This window comes from Anneissia japonica, unplaced genomic scaffold, assembly GCF_011630105.1.
Source record: "Anneissia japonica isolate Jap-2015-1 unplaced genomic scaffold, ASM1163010v1 scaffold287967_len90795_cov214, whole genome shotgun sequence".
Taxonomy (NCBI): Eukaryota; Metazoa; Echinodermata; class Crinoidea; order Comatulida; family Comatulidae; genus Anneissia; species Anneissia japonica.
This window is the reverse complement of record NW_022755188.1, coordinates 35,795-55,155: the sequence shown is the minus strand read 5'-3', so window position 1 is coordinate 55,155 and position 19,361 is coordinate 35,795. Positions and strand designations below refer to the sequence as shown.

The 19,361-nt window shown below is 33.7% G+C and overlaps 1 protein-coding gene across 1 annotated transcript in view; it reads left to right on the top strand.

Moving 5' to 3' along the window:
- Positions 1-19,361, top strand: part of LOC117123346 (disco-interacting protein 2 homolog C-like) — a 68,193-nt gene that overhangs the window by 32,175 nt on the left and 16,657 nt on the right. Inside the window, 8 exon segments of the mRNA XM_033269233.1 lie at positions 2,613-2,735; positions 7,226-7,390; positions 12,912-13,004; positions 13,957-14,067; positions 14,699-14,778; positions 15,686-15,809; positions 17,613-17,704; positions 17,842-17,952. Of these exon segments, the coding sequence (XP_033125124.1) occupies positions 2,613-2,735; positions 7,226-7,390; positions 12,912-13,004; positions 13,957-14,067; positions 14,699-14,778; positions 15,686-15,809; positions 17,613-17,704; positions 17,842-17,952 (899 nt within the window).

Sequence of the window (19,361 nt, the reverse complement as noted above, 5' to 3'; positions counted from 1 at the left end):
TAAAATAATTTGTTTTTTGTTGTACGTCAGAAGTTTGCTAAATAAGGTATTTATATTTTAGTACATCTGTTTAATGTCATTGAGGTGTGTCTAATCTCAGTTTTTTTGCTATTTTAGGTTTTGAAATGCAGTTGGTAATTAACACATCACAATTAAACATTCATTTATGTTTAATGGACACACCCACATTAAATTTGTATTTGTGTATAAGAAACCCAGTTCAAATGTAATTAACATTACACAATACTGCAAATAAATCACATTACTACTTTTGTTGCACAAAAGTGTAAGTATAATCCATACCTAAAGGAGGTAACAAAAATTACAGTCCCACATTAGTAGTCACTTAATCGCTTCTCCAGGGATGGAAAAAGTAGTACCCTGGGGATTGGAAATCACTCGCTTTAAATCAGCTGGTAGTTTAAATACAACTACATTTACATTCATTTTCTCAAGAAGGAAACAATGTCTAAATTTACAAAGTACTGTAGATTGGCAAAAAATGGCTTTTAAATGTACAGTACAGTAAGTCTGGTCATTGATTACTTTGTATCTAAAAATTTGTAAATCTTATTTTGCTCTTATTAGTTGGCAAACCTCTTAAGATTTTGTTGTTTAATGATTTAAACATAAACAAATGCTATAGGCCTACTAGTGTTGTATAATGTTTTGTAGCAAAAAGCTGTGCATACCCACCCCTTCCTCACAAATTTATTTTGTAGGTCACTGTAGATCCTTGATTTATATGTTGCATGTAGGCAAAGGCCTTAGACAGAAGCTGTGCACACTACATGTTATACTAATGTACTGTACAGTAAATCTACTTCCAGTAAAGGCCTGCCCATCTCTCCCCCCACCCCCACACTTTACGCGCCCAATTTTATGTACAAAGCCTTTCTTCAGTAAAAGCTCAGGGCATACTAACTATATTACAAAGAGTTTCAGGAGCATAAATATAATAGCTTATCCAGAGGATGATGTGGATTGTTTTCTGACTTTATTTATTGCTTAATGCATATCATTCAAATATACTTTAATATGCTTCACCCTTTTGCCATTTATTGCATCCCTTCTCATAAGATTGGAAATCTGACAAGCAGTTATCTTTCAAATGTTGACTCATTTGAAAATAAGCAAATATTATAATTATTATAAAATAGTACCTCATGCTGAAACAACCCTGAGGCACATATCCTCAAATATAGAGTTTTAATTTCATTAATATTTAAATTTTTCCAATTGATATATTTTAAGATTTAATGATAACATATGAACTTCACATTTAATGGTGAAGTAAAGAAAATTAGCATAGAAATTACCTGGAACGTAATACATTTAGGCTCTTAGTGAACCTGACTTCACACTCTATCTTTGTACAATTATTCCGTTCTGATAAACTTATTCACTCCCTTGCATATTTTTACACAAAGAATCAATGGATTGAAGATTACACATTTGTGATTACTCCACAAAGCTAGTCTTAAAGGAGCAATCTGTAGATTTCATGTTAAACAGTAAGTGCAAGCTTAAAATCTAGAACCTAGTTTATAAGTTTAGACCTATATCTCATCTAATCGCAAAACAAAGAGATCAGGATGTTTATATTTAACTGGTAGTAAATGATAAGTGTTGGTCCAAAATTATTTTATGACATGAGCATAGGACTGCCACTTTAAAACCACAGCATCACTCACTCAGTCATGCTTCAAGTCATCTTTACTTTACACGTTGTTTTCTTTTCATTAGCATTTTCAGAATCAATACCTTTTTTTTTTGTACAAGTTTCTAAAGTACATAAGAAATCACTTATTGCTGAAAGTGACAATGAATCACTGTTTATGGTTTTCGTTGTGGAGTTTGGAACCTTCATTTGATATTGTAGTACAGTAACATTATCTTTGTGTTTGGACTTTATTGGTTGTACAAACTGCTGTAGACAAAATGGTGAATTTACTCTTTTGTTTCTTTTCCTAACAAAGTTTTTCTTTTCTTAAATTTTATTATAATGCCTGATAAAAGTAGATTTTTCTATCAGTGACTGTGTCCAAAAAAAGGCTGACATACTGTAAGGCTGGCCCATGAAGTCCTAAAGACTACAGTAGCAATGACTTTTGAGATCTACTGTAGTAACAGAAGGTTGTTCAAAGCAGTCGTTTTCTATGTAATATGGCATTAAATAATTACACTAATATCAACATAGATTTGTATTGTATAACCAGTGGCGGCATCAGATGTTTCCCCAAGGATCGAAGATTGCAGATGGAGGTTCAAGGTCGTCGACCAGAAGTCTAAGGTCCCCGATAGGAAGTTTACACCCACCTGAACCCAACATGGTTGAGGAAAATGTTAAGAATGAACACCTGCATGCTTAGAAATGGCACCACTGCACTTAGTTTAATATTATGTAGTGGTGTAATTGACAGAATACTGAACAGTACTGTACTTTAGTATAGATTTAATTTATAGTTATTATGGCACAGAATATTGGTATTTAAGACCAATAAGAATAATATTGATTGTGAGGGCACATTATATTTTGAGACCATGTTCGTATTGTTTTATCACCTGTATGAATATGGTCTCAATTTCGATTGGTTAATTTTTTATTATAGATGTAAGAGAAGAAGCTGTTCGAGCCGCTTTAGCAAGACACAGTGAGATTCAACTACCGATGCCAATGCCGTCCAAACGACAGTCTTTTCACTCGAGCCATGTGCCAATTGAAACACCACCAGGTGAGAAATATACAATAGAGATTGTATGCAGACAATTTCAACAAATGAAAAAAGTTCACGTCCACCAGCATTTCCCATTAGAAATCTGGTTTGCAAAAAAATTATGCTTAGATAGTTCACCTAATTCCAACTTATTTTACGTTAAATCCCCCTCACTTTACTTTTGCATCCCACCTGCACCCATGTCAACACTTCTAGATATCTATGCACCATTATCATTATCATCATCATCATCATTATCTTCGCCGCCGCCGTCGTCGTCTTCGTCGCATAGTGTAGTACAGTAATCTTCATTTTCATAACTGTAATATCAACATTATAATGATCATCTCTTCAATCCACAGCTACTGTAGTCTGCATCATAAAAACAAAAAAGTAATATAAGCCGTATTAGTCAGTGAATATAAATAAAAATGAGTAGGTAGCACTTTTTTGACTAATGATGAATTTTATTTCACAAGCTTTCGCCCCAGTCAATGGGGCTTCATCAGGTGAGTGAAGTGTTTCACAAGATACAGCAAATCAAATAGATGTGATTGGATAATTAAGCTAAATATATATGATAAACAATAAATCTGATTGGATATAGAAATCTGTATAGTTAGCAAAAGTAGCAAAGGTCTAGTTAGTCAAAAAAAGTGCTACCTACTCATTTTTTTTATCATAAAAACAAAGTTTGTTCTCATTTGTTTTTTTACAACTTCACCATGTGTTGTGACAATCTGTTCCTTGTCTCGAGAACCCAACATACAAATTACAAGCCACAGTGCTCTCCATAATGATAAATAACTATTCAATATGTGGTGTATGATCAACTCCATTGTAGGCCACTGCATGGGGTTTAGTTTCATATCTGCAAGTTCTCAGATATCTCATATCCTACACAATTTGTTTCCTCAACTAAATAAAAACTAAGAGATTTTCCCTGAATTAAAGAGGCCCTAAAGGGTTTGGTTTGGGCTGGATGTTTGTAAGATTATTACATCTTACACTAGAGGCTCAATGTAGAACCATTTTGATAGCATTCAAAATTCAAGTAATCAAATTATTATTAATAAGAACAATTGTTACATTAACACTTAAAAGTTATTTTATTTTGTATTTAAACTGCAATTGAAACACATTCTGTTATGTTTGACCCATTTATTATACTTATCTTATTGAGAGAATCTTATCTTAAGAAATTGCTTTTCGCATAATTATTCAAATGATAAGACAAAATAAAAAAAGTTACTAGTTTCTAGTTTTCTCCACACATCCCCTTCCCTTTTTTTTAACTTGGCCTAAGGAATAACTAACTATTTTAGGAATATTTGATTTTACCCTTCTATTTGCCTTCCGTCTGTTTTTATTTCTTAAAATGTGCTCCAAAATTTCTAACATAGAATTGAACACTTTGCAAATCTGCATAAAATATGTAGTACTGTAGAAAAAAAAGTGGATTTGTGAAAAATTCCAATTTGAGACTGTTTTTAATGTAAACAATAATGTTTGAAGTTAATTTGGTTGCTATATATTTTTTCACAATCACATCCTACTGCATGTGGTTATAGTTGCTTACGGAGAGGTGGCTTCTTATGAGGGTTGGGCTTTTATAAGAAGTATATAAATGCAATGATGGAATTGGAAACAAAACAGACTTTTGGCAAGTGGTCGCTTATGAGAGGTGATCCACAGTAACACCCCCAAAACCAAAGTGTTTGTTTTCTCAATATGGTAACTATTCATCCATTCATACAACAAGAGGAAACAATACTTCTTTTTAACTGGCCTTCAGCATCCTGAATTCTTCATTATGGGGGTTTTTTGGGGGGGGGGGGGGGGGTTTGTATGTGGCTGGGTGGAAGACGTTAAAACTGGTTTAGGATGGGAGCAAGACGTCAAGGCTGGATGGCCCCGCCCACCTCCGCCCTGCATAACGACATCCCTGAATTTGGCATGAGTGATATACAAAATTAAATTTTCATTGTAAAGGTGAAATTATCCCCTTTGCCCAATTTTGTGTAAGGTGGTGGGTTTTATAGTACCCAGAGGAATTATTGTAAACAAAAATAGCTGTCCATGTTAGGCCAAATTAAAATTATTGAAATTACTAGTTTCTCTAGTCCTCTTGCTCATCCATTTTCTCTGCCTCACCAATTTTTAAATTATTTTCTCTATTTTACAAAATGTACAAAAATGTGGCTAATTCACATCATCAGTAAAATTCCTGTTTCGATCATTCGTGGTTGGGGATACATGGTATGAATTATGTCTTGTGCTTCTTTTATTTGCTTTCAATGTGTCTACTTGGAAAGTAAAGTAGTAGCTGTTTTCCATTGACCATCTGAAATTTGTCATCTCGGAGTTAAAGAAAAAAAAAGGGCCCTCATTCTCCCTTTTTCAAAATATTAGGACGAGGAACTATTTTTTTTTACTTCGCCTTATAGTCTGTATATAGATTTGAAAGTTGATTAGATAATAATTTTTTAGATACTATCAACTGACTCATGAACAGTGTGAATGTTAATTTAATGTTTAATATAAATTATTCTAATATGCACACAGTTCAGTATATCATCAGCAACTCAGTCCAATGGGAATTCAGTATTCTGAATCAGATGACCAGACAGGTTTTGAAAATTAACACTGGATTTTTTCTAAAAAATTCTGTATCCTGCTTGTAAACACTTTTACCTGGAAAATAACAACGTATTTTAAAATCTGTTATCCTCCTGTCCCCATAGATGTGTTTATGTGTTTATCTACCATATGAGTTTATCTACCATATGATTCCTGAAGTTAATTAACCTTTTCCTCTGTTTTCTGTATCGTGATTACATTTATTATTAACTTCCATTTGTATGCCAATCACAAGACTGAAACAGAAATTGTCGAAGTTCCTTTAATGCAATTTTTGAAAGAAAGTTGAGGATATGTATTTTATTTTATAAGTAAAAGATGTACATGGTCAAATAAATGAGACAAATACTGTAAAGGAGAAATACCAAAAGATTGAGTTGAAATAAGAGTTGTTTTATTTTTAAAGGAAATATAACCTTTAACTTTTAGACAGTAGGGGCCTATAGCCTTTCCTTTTGTCATTGACATAAAAGTACATTCCTGTGTTTTGTACATTTCAAATGTATTATTCAGAAAAAATAAACATTGTAATAATGTATTATAGATGGGACATTTAACGCCAACTTAACTGTCAATGGCTGCCGAATGTCTACAATTAGACGGATTCATTTACCAATAGCAATTTACCAATAGTTCCTGGGAACTTGAATACATACCTGGATAACATAACATTCTTTTAAGCCATGAAGGAACTGGGAATAAGGATATTGCTGCAATATTAGTGTCAATCAGAGGTCAATTATTAGTGTCAACTTGAGACTCCTGGAATATTCATTAAAATACTGCATAAGATTTCAGTATCTGATATGCTGTGCATAATGATAATTACCAGTTGTTACTGTATCTACTATATGTGGTATGGTGCAATTATAGGGTAGTTGAAGGCATGTAGAGTGGAGCTATGCCTGCCTTCCATTCCCAGGGTCCTGGGTCATGTAAAAACCAGGATTCTTTTAACAACTCCACTCTGTAAACCTCATTTTGATGCTTAAAACATCAGCATTGATTCCATTTTGTAATTGCCAAGTCACTTGCTAGTCAAACAAGAAAAATATAAATTAACATTTTAAAGTTTTCAGACTATAAACCTCTTAACATTTACATGCTTCATGAATGAATATTACAGTATATGGTGAATTTAAGATTATTATTATTATATTATTTCATACATAGCACTACTTATTTGAGAATCACAGGGGTAGAGTTTAGGAAAAACAATTTTCTCTTTTTAATTTTTATTATTAAATTGATAGGATATTGTCTATGTTATCTCAATCATGTCTTACTTTGAATATCAATGGACCAGCAAACAACCCAAGGCTTTTATTTGGCTTTAGAAAGTTTTAAAAAAGACACCCTTCCTCATCACTTTTCCAACCTAGATATAGTGATAAACTAATAATACTTTTTATAGGCCTTAGCCCTGTGTAGCTGTGGCTGTAGTATGGTGATTTAAAAAAGATTGCTTTTAATTCTTAGGGTCATAGGTTAAAATCCCAGGATTTTTTTCTATTTAATTGGCAAGCATACTTGCTGTTGGATGTCAGTATCCACCCATCTAGCTACTCATGCCGCACATTGATCCTATCCTGCCTTACTCTCTCTCTCGCAATCAGACTCCAATTAAAAATCAACACTGGTCATGTTTGAAATTGAACCAGCTTCTTCAGCGCAAGAAGCGGGAAAACTAAATGTACTTTGCTTGCATAACCATAATTGGTTTAAATCTTAACATTTAATCATTTTCAGGTTTTGGTTTAATAGTATGAAGATAAAAAATTAACATCTTATATTATTTTGTTGTATGCACTTACTTCTGGGAGAGAATACTTTTAAAAATGAATGACTGTTTAATATTTTTTTCCAAGAATCAGATTCTGACAACGAGTCAACGTCCTCCACCCACACTGTCGACTCAACAAGTGCACCAACCCGAGACTCAGGACTAGGCTTTAGATTACCAGGAATGGAACCTGCAAATGGACATCTAAGACCACAAAGCCAAGCACGAGGATTAGATATAGCAAGTAACAGTAAGTATTATAATTTTAACTCAAGTGGCGGATCCAGGGGGTGGCAAAAAGAGCACAGTAAAGGCCTGTTTACACTTCAGCAATAAAAATGCTAAAAAGCGATTGTTCACATGGAAAACAAAGAAATAAGAGAAGTTTTTACACTAGGACGATTCTATAACGATTTATCGTGCATGCAATAACAAAATATTTTAACAAATCAAACCATATGACGTCATAATCATGGGAAAAAATCGTCGTAGTATAGCGTAAAAACTTCTCTTATTTCTTTTATTTTCTATATGAACAATTGCTTTTTAGCTTTTTTATCGTTATCGTTGAAGTATAAACAGGCCTTTAGGCAGGGACGCTGCTAACTACAGCCTAACATCAAAGTTTGGTTAGAGCCATTCTTCGCTGAGGTTTCGTTTGGTGAAACCAGGTCTTTTCGATTGGTTGAACCAAGTCTTCTTGGTTAATGACTTAAAACTGGTGGTCCAATGTACAAAGAATCCATTGCATTTTTCGGTAGAGTAGGGGTTACCCTGATGCTACTGGTTCACTTCACCCCTGTCGTTGGGGTGCATCCCACCTTTATTTCAACCATCGCAGAATAATTTTATGCACAATTTGTTGTCAAAGAATTGTATCAATATAATTTTTTTTTCTACCAGGAATATTAATCTTTTCACAATGTATTGCGAATTACACAATGAATAATCGTAAGTAACATGAGGGTTATTTAGGTATGGAGATACAACTCCACTGGTAATTACAGATAATAATTAACATTTGACAAAAACATTATTCCCTATGGGGATCCGAACCTGAGACCTTCCGGTTACTGTTCGAATACGATATGCATTCACATAATTATTATACATACTCACATAATTATTGTACATATAAAATATCAAATTTTTAAGCGGAGTTGATTTTAAACCAGAAAGTTTTTTTTTAATTAGGTTTTTTTTCTTAATCATTTAATCAATCAATCCTCTTCCTTCTTTTTTCTTTCTTGTTTCTGTGCCAATAAGGCATTGACCCAGTAGCTCGGCAAATAAGGAGTCAGTGTTGTGCTGGCCTACCAGTTTAAATATAACATGTAATACTGTATCTGTATAACATAGAGAGAAATTAATATCTTAGGTATGCATGGCAAGTATCAATAACAAAATAATCAAAATTTCAGTATACAATGTGTAAGAATGGGTTTTGTTGAGGTAAAACCACTATGATAAACCAGTAGTTTCTCAAAATAATACAGTATTCTTACATACCATATGGTGTACCTGAATTTTAATTATTTTGTTGTAGAGAAATTTGTTTCAAAATGCATTTAAATATTTATATAGTTAATCAATTAGTATATGTACAATTATATAAACTGTACGTTTAGAAAGTATATCAACAAGCAGTTATTTATTAAACCATATCTCCTTGATTAAACTGTTTTATTATTTGTATTATGCTTATCATTTTATTGCAATTACTTATATCTGTAGTAAAACCAGTAAAACCATGGACTATACAAAATGACATGAATAAAAGTTCAAGGTTGTTGCACTAAGTATTGGTTGACAAAAATACAGAAAAACAAACAAACAAACCAGACTATGAGTCATAACATTGTCATAGTACAGTATAAACCCTCCTTAACATGCCATCTTAAAGGGACTGTCACATCAACTAGATTCACCACTTGTAAGTTCAGCAGTCAATAAGGTTTTTTGATGCAATATACTGTTCCTAATCCTACCATGGACCTATTAATAGGTCCATGATCCTACTCACTGCATCACAGCTAGTTCAGAATAATCAATTAAGGATGTTTTAATTTTCAACAAGATTGGATTAAAGGTGGATTTGAAAGTAATTTTAAGTGATAGCCATTTTAATACAGATTATGAATTTAATTTCCAAAGATGACAAAGAACATTCCTCAACCCTAGATTTACAGTTACTATGACATTATGAACTATAAAATACAACAGGGACTTGTGTACAAAACCCCTATCTTAATATCTTCAATGGGGAATTTCCTAACAATTGCATTTCCTTCATTTTTTTTGATTGCCATATCTTGACATTTTATATCTATACAAATAATGTTTATCATTTGAGAAAGTAGGTCAGTTGTTTTAGGAAAGTGATTTCCATTTTTGCACCACAGTGATTCATGAACATATTGTAGGGCCTACATTTTCTCAGAACCAGACTTGGGAATTCTTAATTATTCATGACAACAAATTTCACTTGTTTGAAGTTGATACTGTTATCAAACATATTGTTCAATTACAAAATAAAGGTCTGCTGTACAGAAATATAAATATGTTAAAATTGTTATGACCTTTGCTATTGAACTATATCTTCTTGTCATTAATCCCAAAGGCCAGTTCTTTCTCTCATTTTCGATGTAAGCAAAAGAGAAATCAATCTCTTCTAGACAGATACAAACTCTAAAATACCGAATTGTAGTCTGAAAGTATCTTGTGACCTAGCAGTAAACAGTTAGGCCTGCTTGTTTACCAGTTCTGGGAAGCTAAGATGGAAGGGATCGGCTGAATATTTTCAAGTAGATGACAAGCTAACTGGCAATATAATCATGTGCAAAATGAAGTGAAACTTGCCAATATTTCCTAAGGGATCCTCTTAGCAGTTCGCTTTTTGACCTAAACTCGAACCTTGTGGAAGTCAACCCTTTTTTCTTCATATGTAACAATTGTCAGTACATAATTTGTATGCAGTGAATTACTTGTTTAAGAAAAGGTGTGCCATATGATATTCTACTGTATAAAAACAAAACGATTTTGACAAAGATATGAAAATACATTTCCTGAAACAATTTGAATATCCTGTAGTAGTATGAGCTATTACCGAAATATGCAAACTCCTACACATTTTCTTGATAGAATGATTTTAAAATGTAGGAAAAAAAAAAAAATACTAAAATGTAATCCATAATCATCTGATTTTATTTAAGTGGTTATGTAAATTATCTTTTTATAGTAATGATCAGAATGATGAAAATTGTAGTACTGGTATGCTTTATTACTGTATTTTGTATTTTGGATAATCATAATAATATAATTGTGGTAGAAAATTACATGTATTGCTTTAATTTTAATATTGCTTCATATTCATATCATATGAACCAAACACAATGTGTGAGTGTGTGACCATTTTCATATATTGTACATAATCATTGTTAACAATTCCACAGATATCTAGACATAAATTTAGTTGGTTCTTTAATATACAGACTAAAGTAGTAGTAATAAAGACTAGATATCTAGACATTGTTACAAGGCCTTAACAACCAATTACTTACTAGGTATTTGGTTTATTCATCGTATCAAGTTCATATGGCAAAAGTAACATTTTTTAATATTAATGTAAATTTTAAGAGGTATTTAAAATATCTTATCATATATTTTAATAATGTTTTTTCTAAGGATAGTAATATCCTGTCGATTTTACAGGTATGACATCATCATTTAGTATCAAGCTCAGCACTAATATAATGTATAATAATACATGACCCTGAGTATTATAATGTTAATTATTCTGAATGTTTTATGAGAATGTTTATTATGTGATATTTTGCTGTATTAATTTAACTGTTTTTCCCGAAATACAATGATCTATCACAGAAAATATAATAATTTACAGTGCTTTATTCAGCACAATTTACCCTTCTTTCATTCATCAATTTCCCCCTAAAATCAGTTACTAATATCCAATGTGAGTGGGTATGGCATAATGAGATGAATAGCGGTAATATTACGTCAGATGTTGGCCTGATTTAGCACATGCAGTGATAAGAGCCTTTGCAGGATTTGCATTATCCCAGCCACTGGAACAAGTACTTATACTGTAACCACCTGGGGGAGAATTCCATAAATGTTGTAGCTAGTATTAATCAGCGAATAGCATTAAAGGCTACCAGATACCTACTTATACTAGTGGGTGGAGAGATAATGCATAATACACGACACAATTGAAATGCATGGGATGGGATTTGAACTCTGACCTATAGGTTGAGGACTAGTATCATTGCAATAGCATTAAATTCAACCAAATAACTACTTATAGCTAGTGGGTGGAGAAAGAGATAATGTGTAATACAAGGACACTAGTGAAATGCACGAGATGAAACTCTGAGAACTAGTAATCATTACAATAGCATTAAAATCTGCTAGATACCTACTTATACTAGTGGGTGGAGAGATAATGCATTATACATGGACACTATTGAAATGCTACAGGGTGAGATTTGAACTCTGACCTATAGGTTGAGAACTAGTAATCCTTGCAATAGCATTAAATTCAACCAGAACTACTTATAACTAGTGGGTGGAAAGAGAGATAATGTGTAATACAAAGACACCAGTGAAATTCACAGGATGAAATTTTAACTCTGACCTATAGGTTGAGAACTAGTAATAATTGCAATTAGCATTTCTGACAGGTACCGACTTATATTCCAGGGTGGAAAGAGAGAGGGAGAGAGAGATAGATAGATAATGTGTCATACAAAGACTGGTGGGATTTGAACCCGCTTTAAGGTTGAGAACTAAATCGATGATGCAGCTAAGCTCAGTCGGCTAATCTGGTGGTAGCCACTGTGTGTGCGCTGAACCGTGGAGATCTCTAGGTCCCCGGTTCAATTCCCATCCCTGCCTCTTCTTGTGTTTCAGCTAGAGGGCTGAAATGCAAGTTACAATAGCGCACCGTCTTTCGGATGAGACGTTTAAGCCGTTGGTCCCGTGTGCATTTATGGCCCATGTGCACGTTAAAGAACGCAGTGCACTCTCCGGAAAAGAGTAGGGGATTGTCTCCCGGTGTACTGCCCAATCACCACCAGAAGAACCCCACTGGAAATAAGTCTTCTTCTAGACTTTCGTGGGCTATCCTTGGTGTTTACACCGAATAAATCCAATCCAATCCAAATGATTAGCATTAGAATTATCCAGGTACCTAATTATACACTTTGATTGAAAGCAAAAGAGATAGCATCAATCAAGGACAATCAAAATGGAGATGGTGGTATATGAACTTATTTTCAAAGGTTAATAACTTATAAATATTGTATAGCATTAAAATCAACTAGGTACCCACTTATACTCCTGGGACCTGGGTGGACCAAGGACATGCGAAGTAGAGATGGTGGGATATAAACTTTGACCTAAAGATTGAGAACTTGTAAATGATTGTATTATTAGCATTAAAATTATCCAGGTACCTACGTTATACTTCTGATTTGAGAAAATATAAATATGTCAACCAAAGACATACAAAAAGGAGATTGATACCTAAAGGCTGGGACTAATAATCATTGCATGGCATTAAAATCAACCATGTACATGCTTATACTCCTGGTGGGGAGATCTTATAAGGACACAAATGAAATGGACATAAGACTGGGATGTCTTTTGTAATTGGCGTATTTCCTTTGTAATTATATGTAGAGACAGAAGTCTTAAAAAGAATGCCTTTTACTGAATAAATCTTTAATTTGAAAATATTTTTTTTGTTTTAGCGAGACGAACAAGTTCACAACCACCTCCTGATGTAACAGCCAGCTCGTCCCATCAAGTCGCCTTCCGCACTCCTAGACAAGATGTCGCAAGACGTAAGACCATTATTTATTTTTTAAGTATCTGTACTAACCTAGAATGTCTAATTACTATGCAGATTCTTCTATCTACATTATGTAGGTATCTCAACTGTTAGTGGTATTATCATCCTCATTGATTTTTGGAAATGTATGAATTAATATTTTAATCACTTTTAGAGGGAGCTCTACTAATAATGGATGATATGCAGGTTGAGGGTTGAATGTCCTACCCTTGATAATGTTACTGTAGTTTAAATGGATCTACGTGTGCCTGCTTCTATCACTAAGATGTTAGTGAATTGATGAATCTACTACAAAATCAGCATCAGCCATCAGCATTATAAAGAGTTCCTTTCTCATGGAACTATTTGTATATTTATGTATCATTGATAGACATGGTTCTCAATTTCAATAATATATGATAGTCATTATAGTTTTTATTCAGGGATGAAGTGCTCATATCCATGAAAATTGGACTCTCTATTATTGTAATTGATGGGTGGACATCCATCAATCCACAACTCTCCACAACCCTCGGCTTCCTTTGCATTGCAATATGTGCAATGCAGAGAGTAATTTGATAAAAGATTCATCTTTAATCAAAATGTCTTATTTTATTATTTATAATTTACAAAGTACATAATCAGCGGTTTCCTGGATGTGTGTAGCATATGTGCTTATGTTAATGTCATTCGCATCTTACAGCTGATACTTCATGGTACGCACATTGGAACACTAATGTAATTTTCCGGAGCAGTGTGACTTGGTTGACCAATATGCCACCTCCTCTCTATGGATGAGAACATAGAAAGATTGGTCGTCATCCTGGTGCTTTGTTTTCCCTCTACTTGAGTTTTCTACTGTCTCAAATATGATTAAAATTAGTATATTTCTTTAGTTAATGTCTCATTTGTTTTATGAGGGCATGATATTCAACAATATATTATATATTATTTTACATTTACAGAAGCTAATAGTAAAGTGTCTGCAAAAATTCAGCAATTACTTAATACCCTAAAAAGACCAAAGAGAAAACCACTACAAGAGTTCTTTTTAGACGAAGAACAAGAATTGGAATGTAAGTATTATTCTTGGTCTTATACATTGCTAAGAGGTAATAATAATATCCCCTCTCTGGTAAATGATAAAGATACACCACAAGGTGGTTGTTCATTGCTTCTCCCTTCTGCATCTAGAAGTCAAAAGCTTGTTTTTTTTCTCACTATATTTATATTCATTTTATATATTGTATTGATTTATATTATTATTAAGGAAGATTCCTGATATCCATTTATTCATTTTATTATTACATTTTGTCTATTTGACTATTTATGAGTTTGATCCTTATAGCTTTAATATTACCAACAATAATAAACTAGTGAACAGCACCTTAACAATTAACAATGCATCAAATATTCATATATTCATCCATGTCTTTAGAATGATTAATAAATAGGAACTGCACTTTTTTATGTAAAAAATTGTATGGGGATGAATGCAGAAACTGTATTCCTATAATTAAAAAGTGAAATCATAAAAGTGTCATTTTTACTCATTTATTCTATTAGAGTTGTTAAAACAGCTATATTTTACATCATAACACTGTTAAGAAATTAGTAAGTTTTTTTTTTTTTGGAGATGATTTCAACATTATTACCAAGATTCTTACTTGTTTGACTAATGCAAGTATCAATGATCATTTCTATTAGTATCTGCCAACCAACTTGATCCAAATGCACCAAACCCTGAAGGCAATACAATCACTCCAGCCATTGGAGAGCAACTAACAGTAAGTGGTCATTTCTTTCTGGTCATTTATCACTTCCGGCAATTCCTCCCGGCCATTTCTCAGTTCGCCATTTCTCAGTTCGCCATTTCTCTGCTGCTTATTTCCTTTCTGATAACCATTTCCTTCAGCCATTTCTCACGGCCATTTCTCCTAGCCATTTGTCTCAACCATTTCTCCCAGTTTTTTCACCCAGCCATTTCTCATGGCCATTCTCCCAACCATTTCTCCAAATTGATTCTCCAGCTATTTCTAGTGGTCATATGTGGAGAAACCGTAAAAAGAAATATTAATTTTTTTTTTAAATTCATGAATAAAGAATAGAGCATTGTTACAATTGTGATTACAACATCTCATTACATATACCCAGTGATTTTGCCTTGGACATATATATCAATTATCATTGCCACTACAGCAGTAATTGAATATTCAATCACTTAGGCTAGAAGAATATTGATGCATACTACTAGGGAATATTTTAATTTGTTGTAAGAGTACACATCTTGGGCTATGTTTATAATAAATTAAATGGCAAGGTATATAGTATCATTTTCTTACTATATATATTAAGAATTGTTTAAGTTTTTTTTTATCATCTTTTTCTTTCTTTGTTGCTCTCATTACAAAAATAACATTAATACTAATGTCTTTATAATTTCTTAATATATTTAAGATAGATTTATATAATAATAAGTAAATTATAAATGTTGTTAAATGTGATGCTGATATGTGATGGTTAAAATGCTTCCTGTTTAATCTCAGCATTCTGGTTTCAAATCCTATAAAACATAGGACTTCTTTTCATGAAAAAAACATAGCTACACTTATTCCACTACGATTTTAGCAATTTTATTTAACAGAATATTGTAAAGGGATTTTTAGTTTCTTAAATTAAAATATTTGTTTTCAGTTACCAACTGGACTACCAAGACATCTAGAAGCAGCATTGCAAAGGTATGGTAACTCAACGTTTAAAGCGCCAGCCGTTACCTCCTTAGATGTCAGTGGTAAACCGAAAGAAACGCTTACATACGGTAAGTAATTGACATATATATGTATACAGTATTACATATGGTGAAAAATTGACCGACACCACTTTTAATTATGTAATTTCCACATTTCTGGCCTATCAATTGTGTTATTTATATATGAAGCTTATGTCGTCCTTGTAACTTGACTCAGTTCAACTGACATCAATTGACCTCTGCTAGTTGCCGGCAGTGTTTGTGTCGACTTTCACTCACATTTGTGCAACTAGGTAGAATGGAGTAGAGTTGTATAGCTTTAGTGGTTAAGATGCTTGCCTACTATAACTCAGGGTCCTGGGCTCAATTCTTGTGACAGCAAGACCTTTCCTCATGACTATAAATTTCCACTTGCTGAGCTTCATAAAGAGATCTTGCTGATCACAATATTTCATTTATTTAAAAGGGCCCCTGGTTATCAGCCTACCTTCAATGATACGCTAGAAGAGTCAGCCTCTATAAATATGGAAAATAAAGGCTAGTTTATGTACAATATCATACAATGTTAGCGAGCATGGTGTGAGTGCAGATAATAGACTATTGGGTAACGTGTTTCACATGATCATTTAATCGCATGTCAGTTGCTTTGAATCACAGCAAAATAGAAGATAGGCAACTAACAGCAGCTGTCGATTGGAGTGCTTGTGTCACTCCAAATCATGCGACTCACAGTTGCCTGCTAGTTGCTCAGAGTTGCTAGCTAGTAGTAGTAGTAGTTGATGCAGGGGTCCCAATCTCCCGGAACTCGTGAGAGTCTCCCAGATATCGGTATTGTCTCCCGCACTCTTGCGAGCAAGCAAAAATCTCCCGGAAATGCACTCATCTCCAGCAAATTTAGTATAAAGGAAGCTAATATAGGTTTTTCACTACCACGCAACTAAGAAACCAAGTAGTTTTTACAGTCGAACATTGCCATTTTCGGGCTTCTATAGGTGCCTATCCTTAAAAATTTGCTCACCTTAGCCCCATCCATGCTGGGGCTGAGGTGGGTGTGACCCTTTTTCTAGCACCCCCCCCCCCCCCCCCCCCCCCTTCGCTAGCCCCCCCCCCCCCCCCACTCTCACTCTCATGTCATTTAACCAGATCTCCCAGAAATTGGTTTTCCCAACTTGGGACCCTTGGTTGATGTCAGTTAAGTTGAGTTAAGTCACAAATACGACATAAGCCTAACTTGACACTGAATTTAAAATATAATGGTAGCCAGTGTGGGTAGGCGCAAGCCCATCTCTATATAAAGCTCAAAGCATACTACAGTGCATATTACAGACTGTAAAGAAAATACTTTGAATTCGGTAACATTTACAAGATAATAAATATTAAAAGACACATAGACCTGCATATATACAGCATTATATAATTTTATTAGGCTGGCAATTGGCATATAGACAACAATAAACCCAATATTTTATTATCTTTCAGTTGTTCCATTTTGTTTTCTTTATTTGCTTTCACAAATGCATAAATATTAAACCTAAAGCTAACTTATAAAATGCCTAATACAAATATAAAATACAAAATGAGAAGATAGTAAATGTTTGTATAAACTCTTTATGGATTGAATTAATTTGAATTAACAAGTACACAGGTTGATATTCCATAATAATGTTACGTTGTTAAACGTTGAAAGTGTATATGTATCCCCCATGTTAATCAGTTCTTTAATTTATTTAGCAGTACTAAGTGTTTCCTTATCGCTAATGATTATCCTCATATTTAGTGATATTTTAAAACTTACTTTTGTTAAAAATTTTAAAGAAATTGATATTTTGTAAGTATGCTAAATCATATTTATTACCAACTATTTATTTTCAGGCAAACTTTTAAGTAGAGCTCAAAAGATAGCTTATTTCCTACTAAACAAGATAGGTGGAAGGAATGAGTCATCAATAAAACCTGGAGACAGGGTAAGTATCTTTAAAAACATAATTTACTCATTCATTTATTTTTATAATTTAACAATTTGTTCATTGTTTTTATCTTTTGGCCAAATAGATTTCTGAGAATGTGTAACTATAATTCTGTCCTTTTTACTGCATTTCAGGTGGCTCTCGTTTACCCAAATTCAGATCCAGCTAATTTTTTGTGTGCTTTCTATAGCTGTTTGTTTGCTGGGGTGGTGCCTGTAGCAATCGAAGTACCTGTTTCGAGAAAGGTAGGCTTGTCATAGTATCTACTAAAACCTTCTTCTATTAGTTCCCTAATGTAAGGATTTCCCCAGCATATGTCAATGGAAAGATGATTATGTATGGATTTATATGTTATTGTATGGTTACAATAACATTGCAGGCCAGATAAAGAAGCTAAGATTACAACAAGCTCTCAATAAAAAGAAAATGTATATGGATACAAGAATATACAGGCTACTGTGTCATCCTTGTCTTGTTTCATCTTAGGCCAAATAAAAAAAATAACTAGTTTCTTATCCCCTCAGACATCGATATTCTCTGCCTCACCAATTTTTTATATTTTTTTATTTCCTTTATTTTAGGGGTCATCCATAATTATCAACATTTTCAAAAGAGTACAAAACATATGCTTTAGTGGGGGGAGGGGGTTGAAAGTGTAGGCATAAGTACTCTTTTATGAAAAACATAAAATGTTGATCTCAAAATGACACAAATCAACATTTTATTGTGTACTCTTTCGGGGGGAGGGAGGGGGTAACAGAAAAGAGTATGTTTTGTACTCTTTTGAAAATGTTGATAATTTTGGATGACCCCTTGCGAAGTGTACGAAAACCTGGCTAACTCACATCAGTAAAATTCCTCTCTTGATCATTCGTGGTTGGGGATTCATGGTATTTAAATCATGTCTAGTGCTTCTTTTATTTGCTTTCAATGTGTCTACTTGGTAATAGTTAGACTTGCCACAAGTCTCTTATTTTTCTCATTCTGGACAGCGCCACCAACGAGAAAGTTAATTTAGAGACGGAATAAGCGACTTGTAAAACACTGAAATCAGGAACCAGGATGCCAAAAGAATGACGTAATCTTATATTCCGTATTTGGATAAATGGGCGGACCGAAATAAACAATTTCAACCAATCAAATGTTCATATTTTTGGAGCCACGAAACTGAGTCACTCGCGTCGACTATTTAGGCATGACTAAATTTAAATAGTCCTCCCTAATAAAACGGGCCTAAAATATTTAGAATAGACCCTAGACTAATGTTGGCAATGGCAAAAACAATTAAACTTAGACTAGAATAATAGATGGCATACCATACATACAAATACAACAAAACTTTAACTTTCCAGTAGGATGGCTCAGGCCTCGCCTAGAGTCAGGTAGTAGGCCTAGCCTAGACTAGTAGAGGCTTGGCCTATTTTTAAGTTCTTACTTACAGAGGCCTACCTTTTTAACAATATTCTACCCTAAAGGCCTAAATCTGTGTGGCAGCTAGCGGTGAGCAAGGTTCCAAGTAGGCTAGGCCTATAGCCTACGGTTATCAGTCCGTCGTTCTCAGCAGGCCAGAACTATTATAGACTAACTGTTTTAATTCAAGTAGGTAGCCAAAAGGGAGCTGGAGCTTGTTCTAGTCGAGACATCCGCATCTTCA